This window comes from Oncorhynchus mykiss, chromosome 12 (genome assembly GCF_013265735.2).
Source record: "Oncorhynchus mykiss isolate Arlee chromosome 12, USDA_OmykA_1.1, whole genome shotgun sequence".
Taxonomy (NCBI): domain Eukaryota; kingdom Metazoa; phylum Chordata; class Actinopteri; order Salmoniformes; family Salmonidae; genus Oncorhynchus; species Oncorhynchus mykiss.
In genome coordinates this window covers 91,915,086-91,938,769 of record NC_048576.1, presented here as the reverse complement: position 1 = coordinate 91,938,769, position 23,684 = coordinate 91,915,086, and the positions used below count along the sequence as shown (strand labels likewise).

The 23,684-nt window shown below is 39.9% G+C and overlaps 2 protein-coding genes across 2 annotated transcripts in view; both read right to left on the bottom strand.

The window, feature by feature from the left end:
• Nucleotides 1–409: 409 nt before the first annotated feature.
• On the bottom strand, nt 410–3,998 carry LOC110487073 (metalloproteinase inhibitor 2). Its single transcript, XM_021558996.2, has 5 exons — nt 3,742–3,998; nt 2,479–2,549; nt 1,406–1,499; nt 926–1,050; nt 410–784 (listed from the first exon to the last, which is right to left on the bottom strand). Exons 1-5 carry the CDS (start codon nt 3,869–3,871, stop codon nt 626–628), a joined length of 579 nt encoding a protein of 192 aa, XP_021414671.1. The 5' UTR covers nt 3,872–3,998; the 3' UTR covers nt 410–625.
• Nucleotides 3,999–13,151: 9,153 nt separating this feature from the next.
• LOC110487069 (CXADR-like membrane protein) overlaps nt 13,152–23,684 on the bottom strand; it is an 11,249-nt gene continuing 716 nt past the window's right edge. The window contains exons 2-8 of the mRNA XM_036939174.1: nt 23,295–23,597; nt 22,684–22,995; nt 18,468–18,551; nt 18,077–18,220; nt 17,922–17,977; nt 14,964–15,047; nt 13,152–14,625 (exon numbers count right to left, since the gene is read on the bottom strand). Coding sequence (XP_036795069.1) covers nt 14,503–14,625; nt 14,964–15,047; nt 17,922–17,977; nt 18,077–18,220; nt 18,468–18,551; nt 22,684–22,995; nt 23,295–23,597 — 1,106 coding nt within the window. The 3' untranslated portion in view covers nt 13,152–14,502. The remainder of the gene's footprint in view (nt 14,626–14,963; nt 15,048–17,921; nt 17,978–18,076; nt 18,221–18,467; nt 18,552–22,683; nt 22,996–23,294; nt 23,598–23,684) is intronic.

The window sequence follows — 23,684 nt, the reverse complement described above, 5'->3', positions numbered from 1 at the left end:
AGCAGAAGGTCTGAATACAATTACATTGGTTAATAAAATCTTAACCTTTGCCATTATGGGTGTAGACTGAAGAAAAAGGTATTTAATCCATTCTAGAATAAGGCTGTAACTTGACATGTGACAGAAGGGGGTCGGAATACTTTTCCGAATGCACTGTACTACCAGTTATGAAGTCGGAAATTTCAGTTCTTGCTAGTGCTGACTAGCACTTGTAAACAGCTGAATGTTCATCCAACTGAATACAATCTTATAAAGCAAGGAAGAAACAATGAGTTGTTTAATTTGGTCAATGACATTACAAAGCTGAAGCCCTGGTTTAGACAAACTATTTCAGGACCATGTTCAATAATGCATTCAGTTCTAGTTAAACAAGCAAATTAAGGACACACGAAATTAGTACTTGAAGCGCTATATTTGAAATTAATTTTTATTGTACAAGTGATATTTTCACAAGATGGTTGCCCTCTTTCACATTGACCATTTCCTGCAACCTGTCCTCTGACAACAACTTGACAAGTTAATGTAGGTCTTGTAATTGTTAGAAACTACTTCATTATTTGAGTTTGTAGCTTTTTTTCTGTGAGTAGATGGCCTGTAAAGTTTAGGGGTCATCAATATCCAGAAACTACTTGGGCAGTGCCATCCCCTTGTACCAGGCACAGGATCCATCACCCCCCTTGATACAGGCAATGTTATTGTCCCAGGGTCTGCTTTGGCCAATGTCCATCCACAGGCACTCATCCGCCGTGCTGATCGGACAGGGAAGGGAAGTGCAGCGGATGATCTGTGGATCGGAGTAGGGAGAGAAAGACCAAGATCACCGACTGATCATTACCCAAATAGTGTAGCTCTTGCATTTTCCAATGGTGACCAGAGTGCGAAGAAAGTCTGTGTAAATATACAACATATAGTAATATTAACACACCGTGCAATCACAGCCGCTTCGGTAGCGCAGAGTCAAGCTCCTCATTTGTGTGTCACTCAAAGCCCCCCAGGACTGAATGAAGTCACACATTATTACATGCACTGTTCCATCAGTATTCAGCCTGCCTGCAGACAAAGGAGACAATATGCTGTAGGGAAAATGTGGTGTAGGGTAAAGCTGGCCTTCAACACTGTCCTCGGATTAGTTTCTTTCCACATATGGTTGGTATTGTAGGAGATGAGCCTAGATCTGTACCTGGGGGAAAACTGCAACCTGAAACGGGAAAAAGTACCGATGCAGCCCGGAGCTCTTCATAAATAATGCATTAGTTATTTGTAAGTAATTCTAAAAGTGTAGAGAACGTCATTTCTAAAACATTTGTTTTCTTATACAAGATGAAGTCAATAGTAGGTCATGAGGCTGTAAGCATTTCTAACCAGTGCTGCTAATGGACCTTAGGTAACCTAGTGAGGACCGCACCTGTGAAGAGATACTCCTTGTTGATTTCCAGAAACGCGCGACACGGGCCGCCAGTGGAGATGACGTGGATATCCTGGTTAGGACCTTTGAACATCTAGCCCACCACAAGGAGAGAAAGGATCCGTCAAACATCTACATATACAGTTTGTTCTATATGACATGTAGGGACAGCTTAACCTCACTGGTCTCTTTTACAGAGGAGCCCTGAATTACACATTAAAATACAAGCAGAACAGAAGCAGTCATAAACATTCAGTAATAAGGTCCTCAACACCTTGCCCTAGATGCAGCAGACAGTTTCACAACAAGGCACAAAACAAACATTCAGTAATAAGGTCCTCAACACTTTGCCCTAGATGCAGCAGACAGTTTCACAACAAGGCACAAAACAAACATTCAGTAATAAGGTCCTCAACACTTTGCCCTAGATGCAGCAGACAGTTTCACAACAAGGCACAAAACAAACATTCAGTAATAAGGTCCTCAACACCTTGAATTGCCCTAGATGCAGCGGACAGTTTCACAACAAGGCACAAAAAAATATATTTACCTAACGGAGTAAAGACCGAAGGAAATTTCCAAAGTCATTCATCCCTTATAGTGTGGTAACTCATGTCTAAAGGTTAGTAATGCTTTTAGTGAGGTTTCGTAAAGGGATTAATAAATTAAAATACTGCAATGCGTCAACCTACGTGACATCAAACAGGACCAACTTCCTAGTTGAGAATGTAGCGTTGAGTACTAGACCTGTCGCCCATAATAAAGAGCAGTGCACTATGATAAACTGCTTTAATGAAGTGGCATCTGAATTCATATAGATGATGTCACCATTGTCTAGTAGGAGGGTTGACTGAAACATGCCTCTTGCTCAGTGCTAAAGGCATGACTCATTTCTATAAATAACCCCTTTTTATTAATGGTGGAAGCTCCACAATTACTGCTTATACCTATCCAGATCTTCAATCATTTAAGGGTTGGGTCCAAATTGGGACCAGCTGTCAGACTGGGGTTCAGGGGGCTTCAATGTGTCAGTGCAGGAAGGAACAACCACTTAATAAAAAGGCTGATCATACCTCGATCTGTTTGACGTCATAGTTGGTGTTACCAGACACAGCTTTCACGCCAACCACCTTTGCCCTGATCACTACAAAATAAGAGACATGGTTTAACTACTGAAATAATCCATTTCTGGTACAAGTCAGACATCAGTTTCAGGGTGTTAAGTGATCTGAGAGAACATAGAATCTATTACAGACCCAAGATGTCAGGCTTTAGCACCATGCTCTATCAACAGAGCTTGCTCCCTCAACAGTAAAGTCATCACTCAATCATTTTAGAGAATATACCACAAATAAAGTCTTCACTTTTCAATAAACTCAACAGGAACTATCCTCAGGGAAGCGTGTTGCATGTCATCACACCTCTTTACTAACAAACAGTAATTGAGTCAAGGTACATTTCTCTAAAAGGTCAAGTAGCTGCTCATGATGTAGTGCTGTCTAACACCCACAACCATCCTGTCTTACCATACTGCATCAGTGGTTGAAGTAGAACGAAAGGTGCCAATACACTTAAAAAAATCACAATGCCATATTGATGTTTTACAGTGACTAACCCATTTTATACGAGGTTCCTATACTCACGTAGTTGTTACATTGTTGGTAACACAGCTATCAGCACATGTCAAAATAATAGAAATTACATCTAATTTATAGAATTAACAACCTGCGAGATAAACAGCGGCAAAATCTGAATTAGTGAGTAGTTTACAGAAGTGACAGTTTAGAAATGTAGAGTAGACCCATTTGCCATGTAGGCCTAAATTATTCTGATTAATTCTCTAAAATGTCAAGTATGTGAGGCGTTGGATAATGTCATGTTGAACATTTCGTTTAATAACAAGTCAGTCATCTTTAGGCCTAGAGCAAGGATGGGAAACGCCAGTCCTCACGGATCAGAGTAGTGTCATCCCCGCGGGTGTAATCGTCAAGCAGATTCTGTTACAAAACGTTTTGCAACAGAACCGTTTAACACCAGACGGAAAACGCAAACGAGAGTGTGGTAAAAATTCAGGTAGGTCCCTCACCGTTTCACTTGGTTCTTAAGTGGCAAACGTTTCCGTAATGAATACACCCAGGTGTAGCCCATATTGTTACCGACTTAATGTAAATACTTGCGAGAAGATGTAAATACAGGCCTAATGATCATGTCCTGAAAATAATTGCGAAAGAAAATGCATAACATTGTTGCATGATGCGCATTGACACGGTATAGTAGGCAGCCTACCAACACGTGAAGAGAAACTACAGACGTCAGAAATTTCTAAATTGCCTTACCGACATCTGCATTGCAAAAAGCCCGTTGAGGATGTACACTCATGCAAGTGCAAGCTTCTGTGATGTCATCGACCCGCCAGAGGAACAAAACGACCAGAGTAATGAAACAACTACTTACGGACCAAGTCATTTTTAGAAACGAATTAATTTACTGTCCACTCTATAGAAGACAAACAATATTGCTACCGTTTACCCCTCCCTACGACAGTTCAGGTTATTACTGCGCAAAAACCTTCTACATACTACATGGAATCAGCCGGCTTTTATTGCAGGCTGTGAGCTCCTCCCCGCAGTTAGAACCAAGCCAGTGGTAGGCTGATCACTCTATTCATCCTTAACCACAATCACCTGTTTATTGGACAACCACAGAGCAGGCTCAATTTGCTGACATAAATGGCATAAATTGTCTGCATTTCACTTAAACAATGGGGATGAACCAGCAATATAAATTTTAAGCTACACCTACTGGAATTCCTTATAGCTTTGTTGTTTTCATTTATTTATTTTTATCACCTGGGGCAAGTTTAAAGCAGGCTCAACTTGCCCAACTGGTCAGTTCACTTGACCCAGGCAATGGGGTAACCCTTAAATCTCTGCTACAACTAGGTTCCGGATTTTCATCTGGGTACCATCGGGAGAAAAAAAAATGCCACACCACCAAATCACAGGTCGTGCAGGTCAGGCATGGGACAGGAAAATAACTTACTCCCATCAGACACAGACACAAACTCTTTACAGCAATGTTGTAGCAGCCTACACCTCAACGTTAGTGATCTGACCTGCTGTATCAGTCTGATCAACTGTAGGCCTCTATACGCCCTGTCCCATCTGGCCAGGGGAAACAAAGTGGTGGTAACAATGTTGTAGCAGCCTACACCTCAACGTTAGTGATCTGACCTGCTGCATCAGTCTGATCAACTGTAGGCCTCTATACGCCCTGTCCCATCTGGCCAGGGGAAACAAAGTGGTGGTAACAATGTTGTAGCAGCCTACACCTCAACGTTAGCGATCTGACCTGCTGTATCAGTCTGATCAACTGTAGGCCTCTATACGCCCTGTTCCATCTGGCCAGGGGAAACAAAGTGGTGGTAACATTATGTGTTTATAGCATACGCCACTTTATTTGTCTTAAGAGAAAATGTGAATGTGATCAACTTCGGTTCATATGGCATATTATTATATAACTTTGGTTGTCTAGGCTACCTAGGCCCAGAGGTGGGAAAAGTAGTTTACCCAGTTGTCATTGAGTAAAATGACTCAAGTAAAAGGGAAAGTAACCCAGTAAAATACTACTTGAGTAAAAGTATTAATATACTAAAGTAGTAGGCTACTTCAACCTATTTTTAACGTATTTACTTTACACCATTGCCTATGCCTTCTTTAATCCAACAATCAAATCAACAAATAGTGATGACATAGGCTAGACTGTTAATGCACCTGTAACTGGTAATTACAGGTGAACAGTATATGGATCACTCTATGGAAGTAGTGCACATTGGGGGTTGAAAAAAATATGTAATTTGTGTCCTATTTTTCCCCAAAACTTTCACTTACCCGAAAATGAGAAGACAGTTGTTAACACAAAGAAATGCCACAACTTGTCAGTCTCTTAGTTAAACAATAGGGAGGAAGCAGGAAAATGTGTTTTAATGGCCTGCTACTTCAGACATGTAGGCCTAACTGTTACAGTGTGAGATTATCCTCCATGAGAGGCTTGCACTCTCATGAAGATTTTAACATGCAGCTCATGTCTGACAGGGCGTATACACTGGACACAGCATCCCGAGGTGAAACAACAGCTTCCTATTCATTTTCAATGGAAGGAAAACAGTGAGAAGCGAAGTGGGCGTGGACTGGTGGGTAATATCTTCTCTCTCAAGGCCATCAGACTGTTAAACAGCCGTCACTAACACAAAGAGGCTGCTGCCTACATACAGACTTGAAATCATTGGCCACTTTAATAAATCGATTACTAGTCACTTTAATAATGCCACTTTAATAATGTTTACATATCTTACATTACTCATCCCAAATGTATATACTGTATTTTATACCATCTATTGCTTCTTGCCAATTCCGCTCGGTCATTGCTCATCCATATATTTATATGTATATATTATTTTTCCATTCCTTTACTTAGATTTGTGTGTATTAGGTAGTTGTTGTGGAATTGTTAGATTACTTGTTAGATATTACTGCACTGTCGGAACTAGAAGCACAAACATTTCACTACACTCGCAATAATAACATCTGCTAACCATGTGTATGTGACCAATAAAATTGGATTTGATTTGAATGGTTGACAATGGCTGTTGATGTGTAATACAACATAGCATGCTTGCTAGCTTGTTAGCACCAACATCAGGGCGAAGCTAGTGTGGCTAGGTGAGTTACCACTATAATAGTATCTCGGCCAGTCAGAGCAATAGGGTAAAGTTGCTCAAGCTCTGCTCGCACTGACCAAAAGTTATGCCTCCAGTGTAGCAGGTAAAAAAAATAGACTTATTTTGCAGCCCTACTTGAATTTTTATCAGTTTGGTTGTTTTCAGTTTTAAAATGTCCCTGTTTATTGGGACAACCACAGAGCAGGCTACACTTGCCCACCTTCCATAAATGCCATAAATTGTCCGCCATTCACTTAAACAATAGGGATGAACCAGAAAGATCAGGTTACGGCTACGCCTGCTGGAATTCCTCACTGTTTTTTTCTACAATCACCTGCGGCAACTTTAGAGCCTCACTTGACCCAGGCAATGGGGTAACCCTTAAAGTCGCTGGTACAACTACACTATATATACAAAGTATATGGACACCCCTTCAAATTTGTGGATTGGGCTATTTCAGCCACACTGAAATAGAGTGTGGCTGAACAGGTGTATAAAATCGAGCACACAGCCATGCAATCTCCATAGACAAACATTGATAGTGGAATGGCCTTACTGAAGAGCCTTCTTTAATCCAAAATATATCAAATCAAGTGATATAGTGACGACATAGGCTAGACTGTGTTATACAACTGTTATACACCAGAGGTCTGTCTGTAATAAAGCGCTGCTCTGCTTTCTTGACATCACTATCAATAAAAGTCACCCCTGGACTACTGCCCAGTCATATGGTCAAGTGCCACAAAGAGGGACATTGGCAACTTACAACTGGCCCGGAACAGAGCAACACAGCTGGCGCTTAAAACGACATGGAGAGGTAGCATGAATAATATGAATGTCAATCTCCCCTGGCTAAAGTGGAGGAGAGATTGACTTCATCACTGCTTGTGTTTGTGAGAGGTATTGACGTGTTAAATATACCGAGCTGTCTGTTTAAATTACTAGCACACAGCTCAGACATCCATGTATACCCCACAAAACATGCCACCAGAGGTCTCTTCACAGTCCACAAAGCTAGAACAGACTATGGGAAATGCACAGTACTACATAGAGCCATGGCTACATGGAACTCTATTTCACATCAAGTAACTCAAGCGAGCAGTAAAATCAGATTAAAAAGCAGATAAAACAACACCTCACGGCACAACCCGGACTGTTAGGACACACACGCACACATTGTAAATTGTAGTAATGTAGTATTGTACATTTTATATTGTAAATGTGTAATATTAGAGTAATGATGCAATAATGTCTTGTATGATATATTGTTTTATTTATGATGTAGGCTGTTGTTTTGCTGTGATGTAATTGTTTTATTTATGATGTAGGTTGTTTTGTTGTGATGTCATTGTTTTATTTATGATGTATGCTGCTGTTCTGTTGTGATGTAATTGTTTTATTTATGATGTAGGCTGTTGTTTTGTTGTGATGTGAATGTTTTATTCCTGTTTGGAACCCAGTAAGAGGAGCTGCTAAATACTAAAAATACTAAATACTTTTGCAAGAGTGAAGCACCTATTAATTTCAAATCAAATCAAATGTTATTCGTCTCTGTCAGAGTCTGGAAAAATGTCCGGAAAAATAAAATACAATCAAACATCCACAAACTAACAGAATAACAATCCCGCACAAACCTAGGCGGACCTAACAGGCTTAAATAGAAAAAAAATCAAGAAACACAATAAGGAACAGGTGCAACTAATAAGACCAAACGAACAGAAAAGGAAAAAGGGATCTGTGGCGGCTAGTAGACCGGCGACGATGACCGCCGAGCACCGCCCGAACAGGCAGGGAAGCCACCTTTGGTGGGAGTCGTGACAGTCACATGCTCTGAATACAACGGGTGTCAGGCTGTGGGTAACTGGTGCATGGAATCAGGCACAGGAGAGCAGAGATGAGTGTACAAGGTCATTTATTCCACAAACTAACCAGTTTAAAACAAATGCTAAAGGTGTGTGAAATAACCGGTCACTCATAAATAACAGGCGTAATAACGAACCCGGCAAACAATACCAGCCGACACGTAACGACTTGAACCTTATATAAAACACGCACACAATCATGGGGGAAACAGAGGGTTAAATAATGAACATGCAACTGGGGAATAGAAACCAGGTGTGTAGAAAACAAAGACAAAACAAATGGAAAATGAAAAGTGGATCAGCGATGGCTAGAAAGCCGGTGACGTCGACCACCGAACGCCGCCCGAACAAGGAGAGGGACCGACTTCGGGCAGAAGTCGTGACAACGGGTGTTGACTTTACCATGAATTACTTGCTCACGACCCTTTCCCAACAATGCAGAGTGAAAAAAATATGATTAAAATAGTAACACAAAAGGAATAAAATATACAAGAATGAAGCTATATACAGGGGTACTAGTACCAGATCAATGTGCAGAGGTACGAGGTATTTATGTACATACATGAAGACAGGGTAATGTGACTAGACATCAGGATAGATAATAATAAGGTATTTGAGGTAGATATGTACATGAAGACAGGGTAATGTGACTAGGCATCAGGATAGATAATAATAAGGTATTTGAGTTAGATATGTACATAAAGGCAGGGTAATGTGACTAGGCATCAGGATAGATAATAATAAGGTATTTGAGGTAGACATGTACATGAAGGCAGGGTAATGTGACTAGGCATCAGGATAGATAATAATAAGGTATTTGAGGTAGATATGTACATAAAGGCAGGGTAAAGTGACTAGGCATCAGGACAGATAATAATAATACGAGTAAAATTAAGAACGGAGTAGGAGCAGCAAATGTGTGTGTGTGTGTGCGTATGTAGTGCATGTGAATGTGTGTGGGTTTTGTGTGAGTGTCAGTTCAGTGTGTCTAAAGTGTGTGTATAAAGTCTTGTCAGTTTCATGTGATAGGGAAGATACACAAAACGTTACAGAGAGCATATCCAACTGACAATAACTTAGAAACAAATATTGTAACCACGACTTAAAAAGAACAGATGTTGGCACAAGATGGATGGAAAGTTGGAGCTTAACTAACAAAATTACAGTTAACTGAAATGTCCGCATAACCCAGTATAAACTAATGTATAGAATTTATTATGCAAGAGACTAATTCTACAGCACAACAGCAGGGGGTCTTAAGTGTAAAACTAATAATGACTCAATAAACCATGCTTTCTGAACCAATAGAACTAACAGGGCTGATCTTGCTTTATGCATGGTTGTATCATGTAGGTCTATAGTGCCTTCCGAAAGTATTCAGAACCCTGGACTTTATCCACTTTTTGTTAGGTTATTAAAAACATGTTTTTAATCCATCTACACACAATACCCCATAATGTGAAAGCAAAAACAGGTTTTTAGAAATGTTAGCTCATTTATAAAAAATGTAAAACAGAAATATCACATTTACACAAGTATTCAGACCCTTTACTCAGTACTTTGTTGAAGCACCTTTGGCAGCAATTACAGCCTCAAGTCTTTTTGGGTATGACATTACAAGCTTGGCACACTGGTATTTGGGGAGTTTCTTCCATTCTTCTCTGCAGATCCTCTCAAACTCTGTCACGGGGGTGGGGAGCGTTGCTGCACAGATTTTTTCAGGTCCCTCTAGAGATGTCCAATCGGGTTCAAGTCTGGGCTCTGGCTGGGCCACTAAAGGACATTCTGTGTTGTCTTGGCTGTGTGCTTAGCGTCATTGTCTTGTTGGAAGGTGAACCTTCGTCCCAGTCTGAGGTCCTGAGTGTTCTGGAGCAGGTTTTCATCAAGCATCTCTCTGTACTTTGCTCTGTTCATCTTTCCCTCGATCCTGACTAGTTTCCCAGTCCCTTCCTGGTGAAAAACCTCACCACAACATGATGCTGCCACCACCATGCTTTACCGTAGGGATGGTGCCAGGTTTCCTCTAGATGTGACAATTGGCATTCAGTTCAAAGGTTTCAATCTTGGTTTCATCAGACCAGAGAATATTATTTCTCATGGTTTTACAGTCTTTTGGTGCCTTTTGGCAAACTCCAAGCAGGCTATCATGTGCCTTTTCCGGAGGAGTTGTCACGCCCTGACCTTAGAGAGCTTTTTATGTCTCTATTTTGGTTTGGTCAGGGTGTGATTTGGGTGGGCATTCTATGTTCTATTTTCTAGGTTTTTGTGCTTCTGTGTTTTGGCCGGGTATGGTTCTCCATCAGGAACAGCTGTCTATCGTTGTCTCTGATTGGGAATCATACTTAGGCAGCCTTTTTTCCCTGTTGTATTTGTGGGTAGTTGACTTTGTTAGAGGCATTATAGCCGAAGTTAAGCTTCACGGTCGTTTCCTTGTTTTGTTGGCTACATTTCTATAACTAAAAGGAATATGTACGCTCACCTCGCTGCACTTTGATCTCATTCCGACAACGGCCGTGACAGGAGTAGCCACTCTACCATAAAGGCCTGATTGGTGGAATGCTGCAGAGATGGTTGTCTTTCTGGAAGGTTCTCCCATCTAGAGGAACTCTGGAGCTCTGCCACAGTGACCATCCGGTTCTTGATCACCTCCCTGACCAAGGCCCTCCTCCCCCGATTGCTCAATTTGGCCAGGTGGCCAGCTCTAGGAATAGTCTTGATGGTTGCAAACTTCTTCTATTCAAGAAGGATGGAGGCCACTGTGTTCTTGGGACACTTCAATGATGCAGACATGTTTTGGTACCCTTCCCCAGATCTGTGCCTCGACACAATCCTGTCTCGGAGTTCTACGGCCAATTCCTTTGACCTCATTGCTTGGTTTATGACATGCACTGTCAGACCTTGTGGGAACTGTGGGGCCTTATATAGACAGGTGTGTGCCTTTCTAAATTATGTCCAATCAATTTAATATACCTCAGGTGGACTACAATCAAGTTCTAGAAATATCTCAGGGATGATCAATGGAAACAGGATGCACCTGAGCTCAAAGTCTTATAGCAAAGGGTCTGAATACTTATGTAAATAAGGTATTTCTGTTTTTTATTTTTTATAAATGTGCATAAAAATGTTTTTTCTTTGTCATTATGGGGTATTGTGTGTAGATGAGGATTTTTGTTAATTTAATCCATTTTAGGCTGTACCGTAACAAAATGTGGAAAAAGTCAAGGGGTCTGAATACTTTCCGAATGCACTGTATCTCTTTTCTCAAATGACATAACATTCCCATTTTTATTCCTAAGCATTAATTAAGCTCTGCACAAACAGACATCAATGTAGCACACAGATTATTATTATTATTAGTATTATCACATTCACATGAGTTATTACAATCTATGATTCTGTATTAATATCAGTGGTGTAGTGGTAAAAAAAGGTGGGTCATGGATAAGACAAACAACCACAGACATAAACATAGTACATTTTATTATGTATTGTTTGTCTTTTGATTGTGTTTTAATGTAGGCCTATTGACACGTTCTGACCTTAGTTCTGTTATGTCTTTGTTTTAGTATGGTCAGGGCGTGATTTGGGTGGGTTGTCTATGTTCCTTTTTCTATGTTTTGGGATTTCTGTGTTTGGCCTGGTATGGTTCTCAATCAGAGGCAGCTGTCAATTGTTGTCCCTGATTGAGAACCATACTTAGGTAGCCTGGTTTCACTTTTGAGTTGTGGGTGATTGTTTCCTGTGTCTGTGTTTGTACCATACGGGAGGGACTGTTTTGATTTTCGTTTGTTCATTCATGTTGTTATTTTGTATTTTTGTAGTGTTCAGTTTTATATATTAAAATGGACACTTACCACGCTGCACATTGGTCCGACATCTCTTACTCCTCGTCAGAAGAAGAGGACAATTGTTACACCTATAGGGAAGATAGGCCATGTCCAGATGTTCACATTGAAACATACAGTGTAAAAAATTAAAATGAATCCTAACTTGTTTTAAAGATGATTACAGATTGTCTCTGGGGATCCCACGTGGGGCCCCAACGCCTAGTTTGGGACCACTGTACTAAACTCTCTCTCTGTTTGCTTCCTCCCTCTCTCTCTCTCTATCGCTCCTTATCTCCTGCTCCCTCCTGCATACATTGCAGCCTGCCTCCGCCTCACCGCTCATCGCACCACATCACTGTCTGTCCTACTCACTGTAATGCAAAGTTATTGTGAGAATTTAGTAGCCAATAGTTTCTCCTGCTGAGGAATGCTCTGTTTTAATGTTAGCTTCTAACTTCATCCCTCTAGTTGGCTAAGTAATAACCAGAGCCCAACGTTACTGTAATAGAGCTAGCCACCTGACTGACTGACATATCTATAAGCGACTATTTACCAGTTGTGCACTCATTCCCCGAGAGCCGTTTTTACAGTGGTGTAAAGTACTTAAGTAAAAATACTTTAAAATACTACCTAAGTCGGTTTTTGGGGTATATGTACTTCACTTTACTATTGATATTTTGGACATCTTTTACTTCTCTACATTCCTAAAGAAAATACTGTACTTTTTACTCCATACATTTATCCTGATACCCAAAACGACTTGTTACATTTTGAATGCTGAGCAGGACATGAAAATGGTCCAATTCACGCACTTATCAAGAGAACATCCCTGGTCATCTCTACTGCGTCTGATCTGGAGGACTCACTAAACACAGACACTTTGTTGTAAGTTATGTCTGAGTGTTGGGTGTGCCCCTGGCTATCCATAAGGTAATACAATTATGCCGTCTGGTTTGCTTAATATAAGGAATTTTAAGTTCTTTATACTTTTACTTTGATTACTAAGTATATATTAGCAATTACATTTACTTTTAACACTTAAGTATGTTTAAAACCTTACACTTTGAGTTTTACTCAAGTAGTATTTTACTGGGTGACTTTCACTTTTACTTGAGTCATTTTCTATTAAGGCATCTTTACTTTTACTCAAGTATGACAATTGAGTAGTTTTTCCACCACTGCGTTTTTGTTTGTTTGGGGATGTCTGTAGACATGGCAGGAGAAGGGTTTTAAAATGGCCTTTTGTCCAGCACCTTGGCCCTAATCTATGGATTTCACATGACTGGGCAGGGGTACAGCCATGGGTGGGCCTGGGAGAGAAATAAGCTTTTTGTGCGTATGGAACATTTCTGTGATATTTTATTTCAGCTCATGAAACAGACTGTAAGATCAACACTTTAGATGTTGCGTATATATTTTCGTTCAGTGTATTTACAGTCATGATTGGAAAACCTGACTTTGGCAAATGACGAAGAAAACGACACACTAAAACATATAATTCCCTGTTAGTTGTGCACTTCAAAAGTGAATGCTTCAGTTGATGACATTGTTAGACTGCTTTCCCTGTTCAGTAAGACCACAATGTGTGATTTGTCCATTACACAAAAGAGGAAGTACTGTAGCTAACTAACAGGATTTGACAAAAGTTTGAGGTTGTTTTCACAAAGATTGCTGTCTGTGACAAAATTCTGACATTAGGTAGAGGTTGTTTTCTATGACAAATTCTGACATTTAAAAACATTTGTATCCTTTACATTTTTTCTGTCAACTTCGAGAATGATGAAATGCTCAGCATGTACCAGCTTCTTGGCAGAACAATAAGAAGTACAGTATATACATTGTCACGACTTCCGCCGAAGTCGGTTCCTCACCTTGTTCGGGCGGCGTTCGGCGGTCGACGTCACCGGTCTTCTAGCCATCGCCGATCCACCTTTCATTTTCCATTTGTTTTGTCTTGTTTTTCCACACACCTGGTTTACATTCCCTCATTACTTGTCGTGTATATAACCCTCTGTTCCCCCCATGTCTGTGTGTGAAATTGTTTATTGTAAAGTGTTTGTGCACTCTGACTGGTTCGCCACGGGTTATTTTGTACCCAGATTTTGTTGTTCTGGGTGCCGTTGTTTTTTCTTCATATTAAACTGCCTCGGGTTTTACCCAGTTCTGCTCTCCTGCGCCTGACTTTCCTGCAGCCAGTCACGCACCCCTTACACAATTAAGATGGATGATAGCCACCCAAGCAACCTCTTGCAAAACTGATTGTGAAATCTGTGTTTTTTTGCTTTGACACATCAAACCACATTTTCCTTTTTCTCAAACATGTCTGAAAGCATCCGTGTCTATTTCAAAAAGTTCACATATTTAAAAATAAATGCACAACAACGATATAAAAAGAGAACTAGCTGAACTTTAAGCCATATAAGGTGCTTTGGTTGTCTCAGCTACACAAAAATAAAATGGTATCTTATTGCTTCACCAATCATCTCGCCTATATCTCTGAGACTTTATTATTTTGGTTGTAGGTTAACATCTGATTTCCTGTGATAACCACTTAACATGTCTTAGTACAGAGTGAAATATATTTATAGTCATGTGTGCCAGATCAAACCTCTTGATACTGGGCCCAATATGAGATCACTCTGCAGGAAAAGGCTGTGAGATGGCAGTAGGTCATACAGTACAGTGGCTCTAGGAGAACGTGCCTGTCTTGATAGTGGCATACTCTGTTTTTCCACCGCTCTCCAGACTCACTGCTGTGTTCCTTTTTCCTTTCATGTAGACGATGGTGGAGTATGTCACTGAGGGATCCTCCTGTAGAGAGGGACAGTAAGAGACACAGGCACTGCTGCTGACATCTAGGGATGCACAGATTTACACTCATTTACACTATAGATAATGTTTATACTAACAAACACACACTCTCTCTCTCTCACTCTCTCTCTCTCTCTCTCTCTCTCTCTCTCTCTCTCTCTCTCTCTCTCACACACACACACACACGCACACACACACACACACACACACACACACACACACACACACACACACACACACACACACACACACACACACACACACACACACACACACACACACACACACACACACACACACACACACACACACACACACACACACAGTACTTCTCTTACTGGAGCACTGAGGGGTGTTGGTGTCTCCTCTTGGTTGTTGTTTCTGGGTTCTTGAGCTGTATCATACATTACAGAGGGATCATCCTAGAGAGGAGAGATACAATGAGACACCACAGGCGGCTGGTGGCACCTTAATTGGGGAGGATGGGTTCATAGTAATGGCTGGAATGGAATCAATGAAATGGTATCACACCCGTTTTCTATGTGTTTGATGCCATTCCATTCACTTCATTCAAGCTGTTATTATGAGCCGTCTTCCTCTCAGCAGCCTCCTGTTTGAGACAAAACAGTGACTTCCACAGCACAGAAAGTGCACAATGATCGAGACGTTATCTTTCTTGAGACCCTAATTTGGCCACTGAATTTGACATGACTTGATCCAGTAACAGTCTTTAAGACACATACAAACACACTGTCTCTTACTGGTGCACTGAGCGGTATTGTTGTCTTGTCGCTTAAACCAGTGTTTCTGTCTGCAATCGTGGAACACATTGCAGAGGAATCATCCCAGGAGATAGAAAATAAGACACACCTACAGTAACCTTGTCCCATTAACCGTATAATACCACAATGATAAGAGGGATGTGAAAAGTGGCACTAATAAAGCCTCTCTTGAAAAAGCCGAACCTTGACCCAGAAAATATAAAGAACTATCGGCCTATATCGAATCTCCCATTCCTCTCAAACGATTTTGAAAAGGCTGTTGCGCTGTTACTGCCTTCCTGAAGACAAACAATGTATACGAAACGCTTTAGTCTGGTTTTAGACCCCATCATAGCACTGAGACTGAACTTGTGAAGGTGGTAAATGACCTTTTAATGGCGTCAGACCGAGGCTCTGCATCTGTCCTCGTGCTCCTAGACCTTAGTGCTGCTTTTGATACCATCGATCACCACATTCTTCTGGAGGGATTGGAAACCCAAATTGGTCTACACGGACAAGTTCTGGCCTGGTTTAGAGCTTATCTGTCGGAAAGATATTAGTTTGTCTCTGTGGATGGTTTGTCCTCTGACAAATCAACTGTAAATTTCGGTGTTCCTCAAGGTTCCCTTTTAGGACCACTATTGTTTTCACTATATATTTTACCTCTTGGGGAGGTCATTCAGAAACATAATGTTAACTTTCACTGCTATGCGGATGACACACAGCTGTACATTTCAATGAAACATGGTGAAGCCCCAAAATTGCCCTCCCTGGAAGCCTGTGTTTCAGATATAAGTAAGTGGTTAGCTGCAAATTTTGTACTTTTAAACTCGGACAAAACAGAGATGCTTGTTCTAGGTCCCAAGAAACAAAGAGATCTTCTGATGAATCTGACCATTAATCTTGATGGTTGTACAGTCGTCTCAATTAAAACTGAAGGATCTTGGCGTTACTCTGGACCCTGATCTCTTTTTTGACGAATATATCAAGACTGTTTCAAGGAAAGATCTACTTGCAAAAATCAGAAACTTCATGCAGAAAAATTAATCCATGGTTTTGTCACTTCTAGGTTAGACTACTAACTAGAACCAAAAAATGTGATCATATTACTCCAGTGCTAGCCTCTCTACACTGGCTTCCTGTTAAAGCAAGGGCTGATTTCAAGGTTTTACTGCTAACCTACAAAGCATTACATGGGCTAGCTCCTACCTATCTTTCCGATTTGGTCCTGCCGTACATACCTACACATACGCTATGGTCACAAGACGCCGTGCCTCCTGACTGTACCTAGAATTTTTAAGAAAATAGCTAGAGGCAGGGCTTTCTCCTATAGAGCCCCGTTTTTTACTGAAGACTCATCTCTTCAGTAGGTTATATGATTGAGTGTAGTCTGGCCCAGGAGTGTGAAGGTGAACTGAAAGGCTCTGGAGCAATGAACTGTCTTGCTGTCTCTGCCTGGCTGGTTCCCCTCTTTCCACTGGGATTCTCTGCCTCTAACCCTATTACAGGGGCTGAGTCACTGGCTTACTGGTGCTCTTCCATGCCGTCCCTAGGAGGGGTGCGTCACCTGAGTGGGTTGAGTCGCTGACGTGGTCTTCCTGTTTGGGTTGGCACCACTCAGGATGGTAAGTTGGTGGTTGAAGATATCCCTCTAGTGGTGTGGGGTCTGTGCTCTGGCAAAGTGGGTGGGATTATATCCTGCCTGTTTGGCCCTGTCAGGGGTTATCGTCATGGGGCCACAGTGTCTCCCGACCACTCCTGTCTCAGCCTCCAGTATTTATGCTGCATTAGTTTATGTGTCGGGGGGCTAGGGTCAGTCTGTTATATCTGGAGTATTTCTCCTGTCTTATCTGGTGTGAATTTAAGTATGTTCTCTCTAACTCTTTCTTTCTTTCTCTCTCTCGGAGGACCTGAGCCATAGGACCATGCCTCAGGACTACCTGGCGTGATGACTACTTGCTGTCCCCAGTCTATCTGGCCGTGCTGTTGCTCCAGTTTCAACTGTTCTGCCTGCGGCTATGGAACCCTGACCTGTTCACCGGACGTGCTACCTGTCCCAGACCTACTGTTTTCAACTCTCTAGAGACAGGAGCGGTAGAGATACTCTGAATGATCCGCTATGAAAAGACAACTGACATTTATTCCTGAGGTGCTGACCTGTTGCACCCTCGACATCCACTGTGAGTATTATTATTTGACCATGCTGGTCATTTATGAACATTTGAACATCTTGGCCATGTTCTGTTATAATCTCCACCTGGCACAGCCTTAAGAGAACTGGCCACCCCTCATAGCCTGGTTCCTCTCTAGGTTTCTTCCTAGGTTCTGGCCTTGCTAGTGAGTTTTTCCTAGCCAACGTGCTTCTACACCTGCATTGCTTGCTGTTTGTGGTTTTAGGCTGGGTTTCTGTACAGCACTTTGTGACATCAGCTGATGTAAGAAGGGCTTTATAAATACATTTGATTGATTGATTGTTCTATCTATCTTCTTTCCCATCACTCTAAATGTGATAGAGCTTTTAAATGATTTATTTACCTTTTTCTCTCCTTCTGTTTTGCTCCCACTACTTTTCTCTCCTGTGTTTTTCTTTCCTGGGGATTAAAAACAGAACAAATCATTTCCACAAATCATTTCCACATTCGACTGAAGTCATTGCTTTTCTGAGTGGTTGCAATTAATACATACTGTACCTTTGTTTCTCTTGTATATGTACCAAGACACTCCAGTGATGATCAGTATGACTGGTAGAACAGCCAGTAAGGTGTATTGTATTGTATTGTATTGTTGAGGGGAAGCAGATGGATCTTCTTCTGAAGTCCCCACTGTGTCTGCCCCTAAAGGACATGACAGTGTTCTGTCAATCTACAGTGTAACAGATAGTTTGGCTGTTTGCAAAAGAGAACTCTTGCAGTACAGTCCAATACAAGAGATTATGGGGTCAGCTGATTTTTGTTCAAAGTTCTGTAAATGTACTGGCCCTTTGATGGGAATATGGGTTATATAAACAGAAACATACATTTAAATGATTTCATTTTAATATTATTTTTATGGAGAAGAATTTCATGACAAACATTCACTGACCTTTAGGTGTTGTAATGTCTAGTCCATTTGATTGAGTTAATGGTGGATGTTTGGTGGTAGTGGTTGTGAGGCGTTGGTATTTCCCTAACAGACAAGAGGAACATTAGCCAGAGCAAAGGCACATTACAAAACTATATTATTATATCTGTCTGTCAGGTCGGGTAATCTACATACTGCAGTGCTGTTGGCCTGGAAGGGCCCTCGTTTTACAGTATGATGTTACAATATCTAGAGTTTTTTTAGTTTTACATTTTTGCTGTTACAATATCTACCGTATGCTGTTGCAATATTTACAGTATGATGTTACAATATCTACAGGATGCTGTTGCAATATTTACAGGATGCTGTTGCAATATCTAAAGTATGCTGTTGCAATACTTACAGGATGCTGTTGCAATATTTACAGTATGCTGTTACAATTTCTACCGTATGCTGTTGCAATATTTACAGGATGCTGTTACAATATCTACAATCTGATGTTACAATATCTACCGTATGCTGTTGCAATATTTACAGGATGCTGTTACAATATCTACAGTATGATGTTACAATATTTACAGTATGCTGTTACAATATCTACAGTATGATGTTACAATATCTACCGTATGCTGTTGCAATATTTACAGTATGCTGTTACAATATCTACCGTATGCTGTTGCAATATTTACAGGATGCTGTTACAATATCTACAGTATGCTGTTACAATATCTACAGTATGCTGTTACAATTTCTACAGTATGCTGTTACAATATCTACAGTATGCTGTTACAATATTTACAGTATGCTGTTACAATATATACAGTATGCTGTTACAGTAGCTACAGTATGTTGTTACAATATTTACAGTATGCTGTTACAATATTTACAGTATGCTGTTACAATATCTACAGCATGCTGTTACAATATCTACCGTATGCTGTTACAATATTTACAGTATGCTGTTACAATTTCTACAGTATGCTGTTACAATATCACAGTATGCTGTTACAATATTTACAGTATGATGTTACAATATCTACAGTATGCTGTGACAAAATCTACAGTATGATGTTACAATATTTACAGTACGCTGTTACAATATTTACAGTATGCTGTTACAATATTTACAGTATGCTGTAACAATATCACAGTATGTTGTTACAATATCTACAGTATGCTGTTACAATATCACAGTATGTTGTTACAATATCTACAGTACGCTGTTACAATATCTACGGTATGCTGTTACAATATCTACAGTATGCTGTTACAATATCACAGTATGTTGTTACAATATCTACAGTACGCTGTTACAATATCTACGGTATGCTGTTACAATATCTATGGTATGCTGTTAAAATATCACAGTATGCTGTTACAATATTTACAGTATGCTGTTACAATATCACAGTATGCTGTTACAATATCTACAGTATGCTGTTACAATATCTACGGTATGCTGTTACAATATCACAGTATGCTGTTACAATATTTACAGTATGCTGTTACAATATCTACAGTATGCTGTTACAATATCTACAGTATGCTGTTACAATATTTACAGTATGCTGTTACAATATCTACAGTATGCTGTTACAATATCACAGTATGCTGTTACAATATCTACAGTTCGCTGTTACAATATCACAGTATGCTGTTACAATATCACAGTATGCTGTTACAATATCTACAGTATGCTGTTACAATATCTACAGTATGCTGTTACAATATCTACAGTATGCTGTTACAATATCACAGTATGCTGTTACAATATCACAGTATGCTGTTACAATATTTACAGTATGCTGTTACAATATCACAGTATGCTGTTACAATATCTACAGTATGCTGTTACAATATTTACAGTATGCTGTTACAATATGTACAGTACACTGTTACAATATCTACAGTATGCTGTTGTAATATTTACAGTATGCTGTTACAATATCTACAGTACGCTGTTACAATATCACAGTATGCTGTTACAATATTTACAGTATGCTGTTACAATATCTACAGTATGCTGTTACAATATCACAGTATGCTGTTACAAAATCACAGTATGCTGTTACAATGTCACAGTATGCTGTTACAATATTTACAGTATGCTGTTACAATATTTACAGTATGCTGTTACAATATCACAGTATGCTGTTACAATATCACAGTATGCTGTTACAATATCACAGTATGCTGTTACAATATTTACAGTATGCTGTTACAATATTTACAGTATGCTGTAACAATATCACAGTATGTTGTTACAATATCTACAGTATGCTGTTACAATATCACAGTATGTTGTTACAATATCTACAGTACGCTGTTACAATATCTACGGTATGCTGTTACAATATCTACAGTATGCTGTTACAATATCACAGTATGTTGTTACAATATCTACAGTACGCTGTTACAATATCTACGGTATGCTGTTACAATATCTATGGTATGCTGTTAAAATATCACAGTATGCTGTTACAATATTTACAGTATGCTGTTACAATATCACAGTATGCTGTTACAATATCTACAGTATGCTGTTACAATATCTACGGTATGCTGTTACAATATCACAGTATGCTGTTACAATATTTACAGTATGCTGTTACAATATCTACAGTATGCTGTTACAATATCTACAGTATGCTGTTACAATATTTACAGTATGCTGTTACAATATCTACAGTATGCTGTTACAATATCACAGTATGCTGTTACAATATCTACAGTTCGCTGTTACAATATCACAGTATGCTGTTACAATATCACAGTATGCTGTTACAATATCTACAGTATGCTGTTACAATATCTACAGTATGCTGTTACAATATCTACAGTATGCTGTTACAATATCACAGTATGCTGTTACAATATCACAGTATGCTGTTACAATATTTACAGTATGCTGTTACAATATCACAGTATGCTGTTACAATATCTACGGTATGCTGTTACAATATTTACAGTATGCTGTTACAATATGTACAGTACACTGTTACAATATCTACAGTATGCTGTTGTAATATTTACAGTATGCTGTTACAATATCTACAGTACGCTGTTACAATATCACAGTATGCTGTTACAATATTTACAGTATGCTGTTACAATATCTACAGTATGCTGTTACAATATCACAGTATGCTGTTACAAAATCACAGTATGCTGTTACAATGTCACAGTATGCTGTTACAATATTTACAGTATGCTGTTACAATATTTACAGTATGCTGTTACAATATCACAGTATGCTGTTACAATATCACAGTATGCTGTTACAATATCACAGTATGCTGTTATAATATTTACAGTATGCTGTTACAATATCTACAGTACGCTGTTACAATATCACAGTATGCTGTTACAATATCACAGTATGCTGTTACAATGTCACAGTATGCTGTTACAATATTTACAGTACGCTGTTACAATATCACAGTATGCTGTTACAATATTTACAGTATGCTGTTACAATATCTACAGTATGCTGTTGCAATATCACAGTATGCTGTTGCAATATCACAGTGTGCTGTTACAATATCACAGTATGCTGTTACAAAATCACAGTATGCTGTTACAATATCTACGGTATGCTGTTACAATATCTACAGATGATTTCCAAAGTGAGTAGATAATATCAATAATGATGTTCAAAAAGATTGAAGTGATTAATTAGAATTGTCTGTCTTTCTTTGAATATCAATTTTGACGTCTGTCATTTGAGTCTCACTGATTCCACAACTGTACCACCCCTGATCGTCCTCTGTGACGTGTGAGAGGAGGACAGAGAGGTTCCCAGGAGAGTTGCTATTAAATATCTCCACTCTGCCTCTGTACAGATCACTCTGGGTTGGTATTATCTCAGGTGTCTGTTGACCTCTGAGTTTAGTCCATGTGAAGCTGGGATGTTTAGCCTGGGCGACCAGTGAGATATACCTATGGGGGTGCTGCTATGGTGATCAGTGAGCTGAGATAAGGCGGGGCTTTACCTAGCAGAGACTTGTAGATGACCTGGAGCCAGTGGGTTTGGCGACAAGTATGAAGCGATGGCCAGCCAACGACAGCGTTATTGGACACATATTTTTCTAATTACAGAAAATGGTAGATCTCTACAACTACTACCATACACACCTAACCATATCATTCATTTTGTATCCATTTTTGCATTTTAAGTTTCCTGTTTTACTTTCTGTATACACAGCGATGTAAGCTTGATATTAGCTGCATCTCTTACCTTCAACAGTGAGTTCGACGTCGCTGTATTTTTCACGGCTGATTTTGCACCTGTACCACCCCTGATCGTCCTCGGTGACGTGTGAGAGGAGGACAGAGAGGTTCCCAGGAGAGATGTTATTAAATATCTCCACTCTGCCTCTGTAGAGATCACTCTGGGTTGGTATTATCTCAGGTGTCTGTTGACCTCTGAGTTTAGTCCATGTGAAGCTGGGAGGTTTAGCCTGAGTTTTACTACAGGAGCAGGGCAGGAGAACAGACTGGCCTGGGGATGCATTGACCACCCTTGATCGAGGTTCTGACAGAGTGCAGCCTGTTGAAACACAAAGCAATGTGTTATTGGATACTTCTTTTTCTGATTACAGAAAATCATAGATCTCTACAACTACTACCATAAACACTTAACAAACAATTACAACAAACATTACAAACAATACATAACAAACATTATAAAAAATACTACTGCTCCCTGTCTTATTCCTTGAAATGGCTGATATATTTTAAGATGGGCCATATGATTAATTGTGTATAGATAGTTTTATTTAAGTGTATTTCCTGTTTTACTTTCTATATACACAGCGATGTAAGCTTGATATTAGCTGCATCTCTTACCTTCAACAGTGAGTTCGACGTCGCTGTATTTTTCACGGCTGATTTTGCACCTGTACCACCCCTGATCGTCCTCGGTGACGTGTGAGAGGAGGACAGAGAGGTTCCCAGGAGAGTTGTTATTAAATATCTCCACTCTGCCACTGTACAGATCACTCCGGGGTGATATTATCTCAGGTGTCTGTTGACCTCTGAGTTTAATCCATGTGAAGCTGGGATGTTTAGCCTGGGTTTTACTACAGGAGCAGGGCAGGAGAACAGACTGGCCTGAGTAGACAGTGATCTTAGTGACTAATTGAGTGCAGCCTGTTGAAACACAAAACAACATAAGCCATAATGTTTTAATGTCATTGCAGGATTACAGAGCTCCATCAACAATACACCATCAAATAT

Bases quoted from the DNA above. Each gene is read 5' to 3' on its own strand.
- LOC110487073 (XM_021558996.2), bottom strand. From the start codon at position 3,871: ATGACTTGGTCCGTAAGTAGTTGTTTCATTACTCTGGTCGTTTTGTTC. The intron at 2,550-3,741 runs GTAAGGCAATTT...CTTATTTTGTAG, and splicing joins TTTTTGCAATGCAGATGTCG to TGATCAGGGCAAAGGTGGTT. The intron at 1,500-2,478 runs GTATGATCAGCC...GTGGTGGGCTAG, and splicing joins ATGACGTCAAACAGATCGAG to ATGTTCAAAGGTCCTAACCA.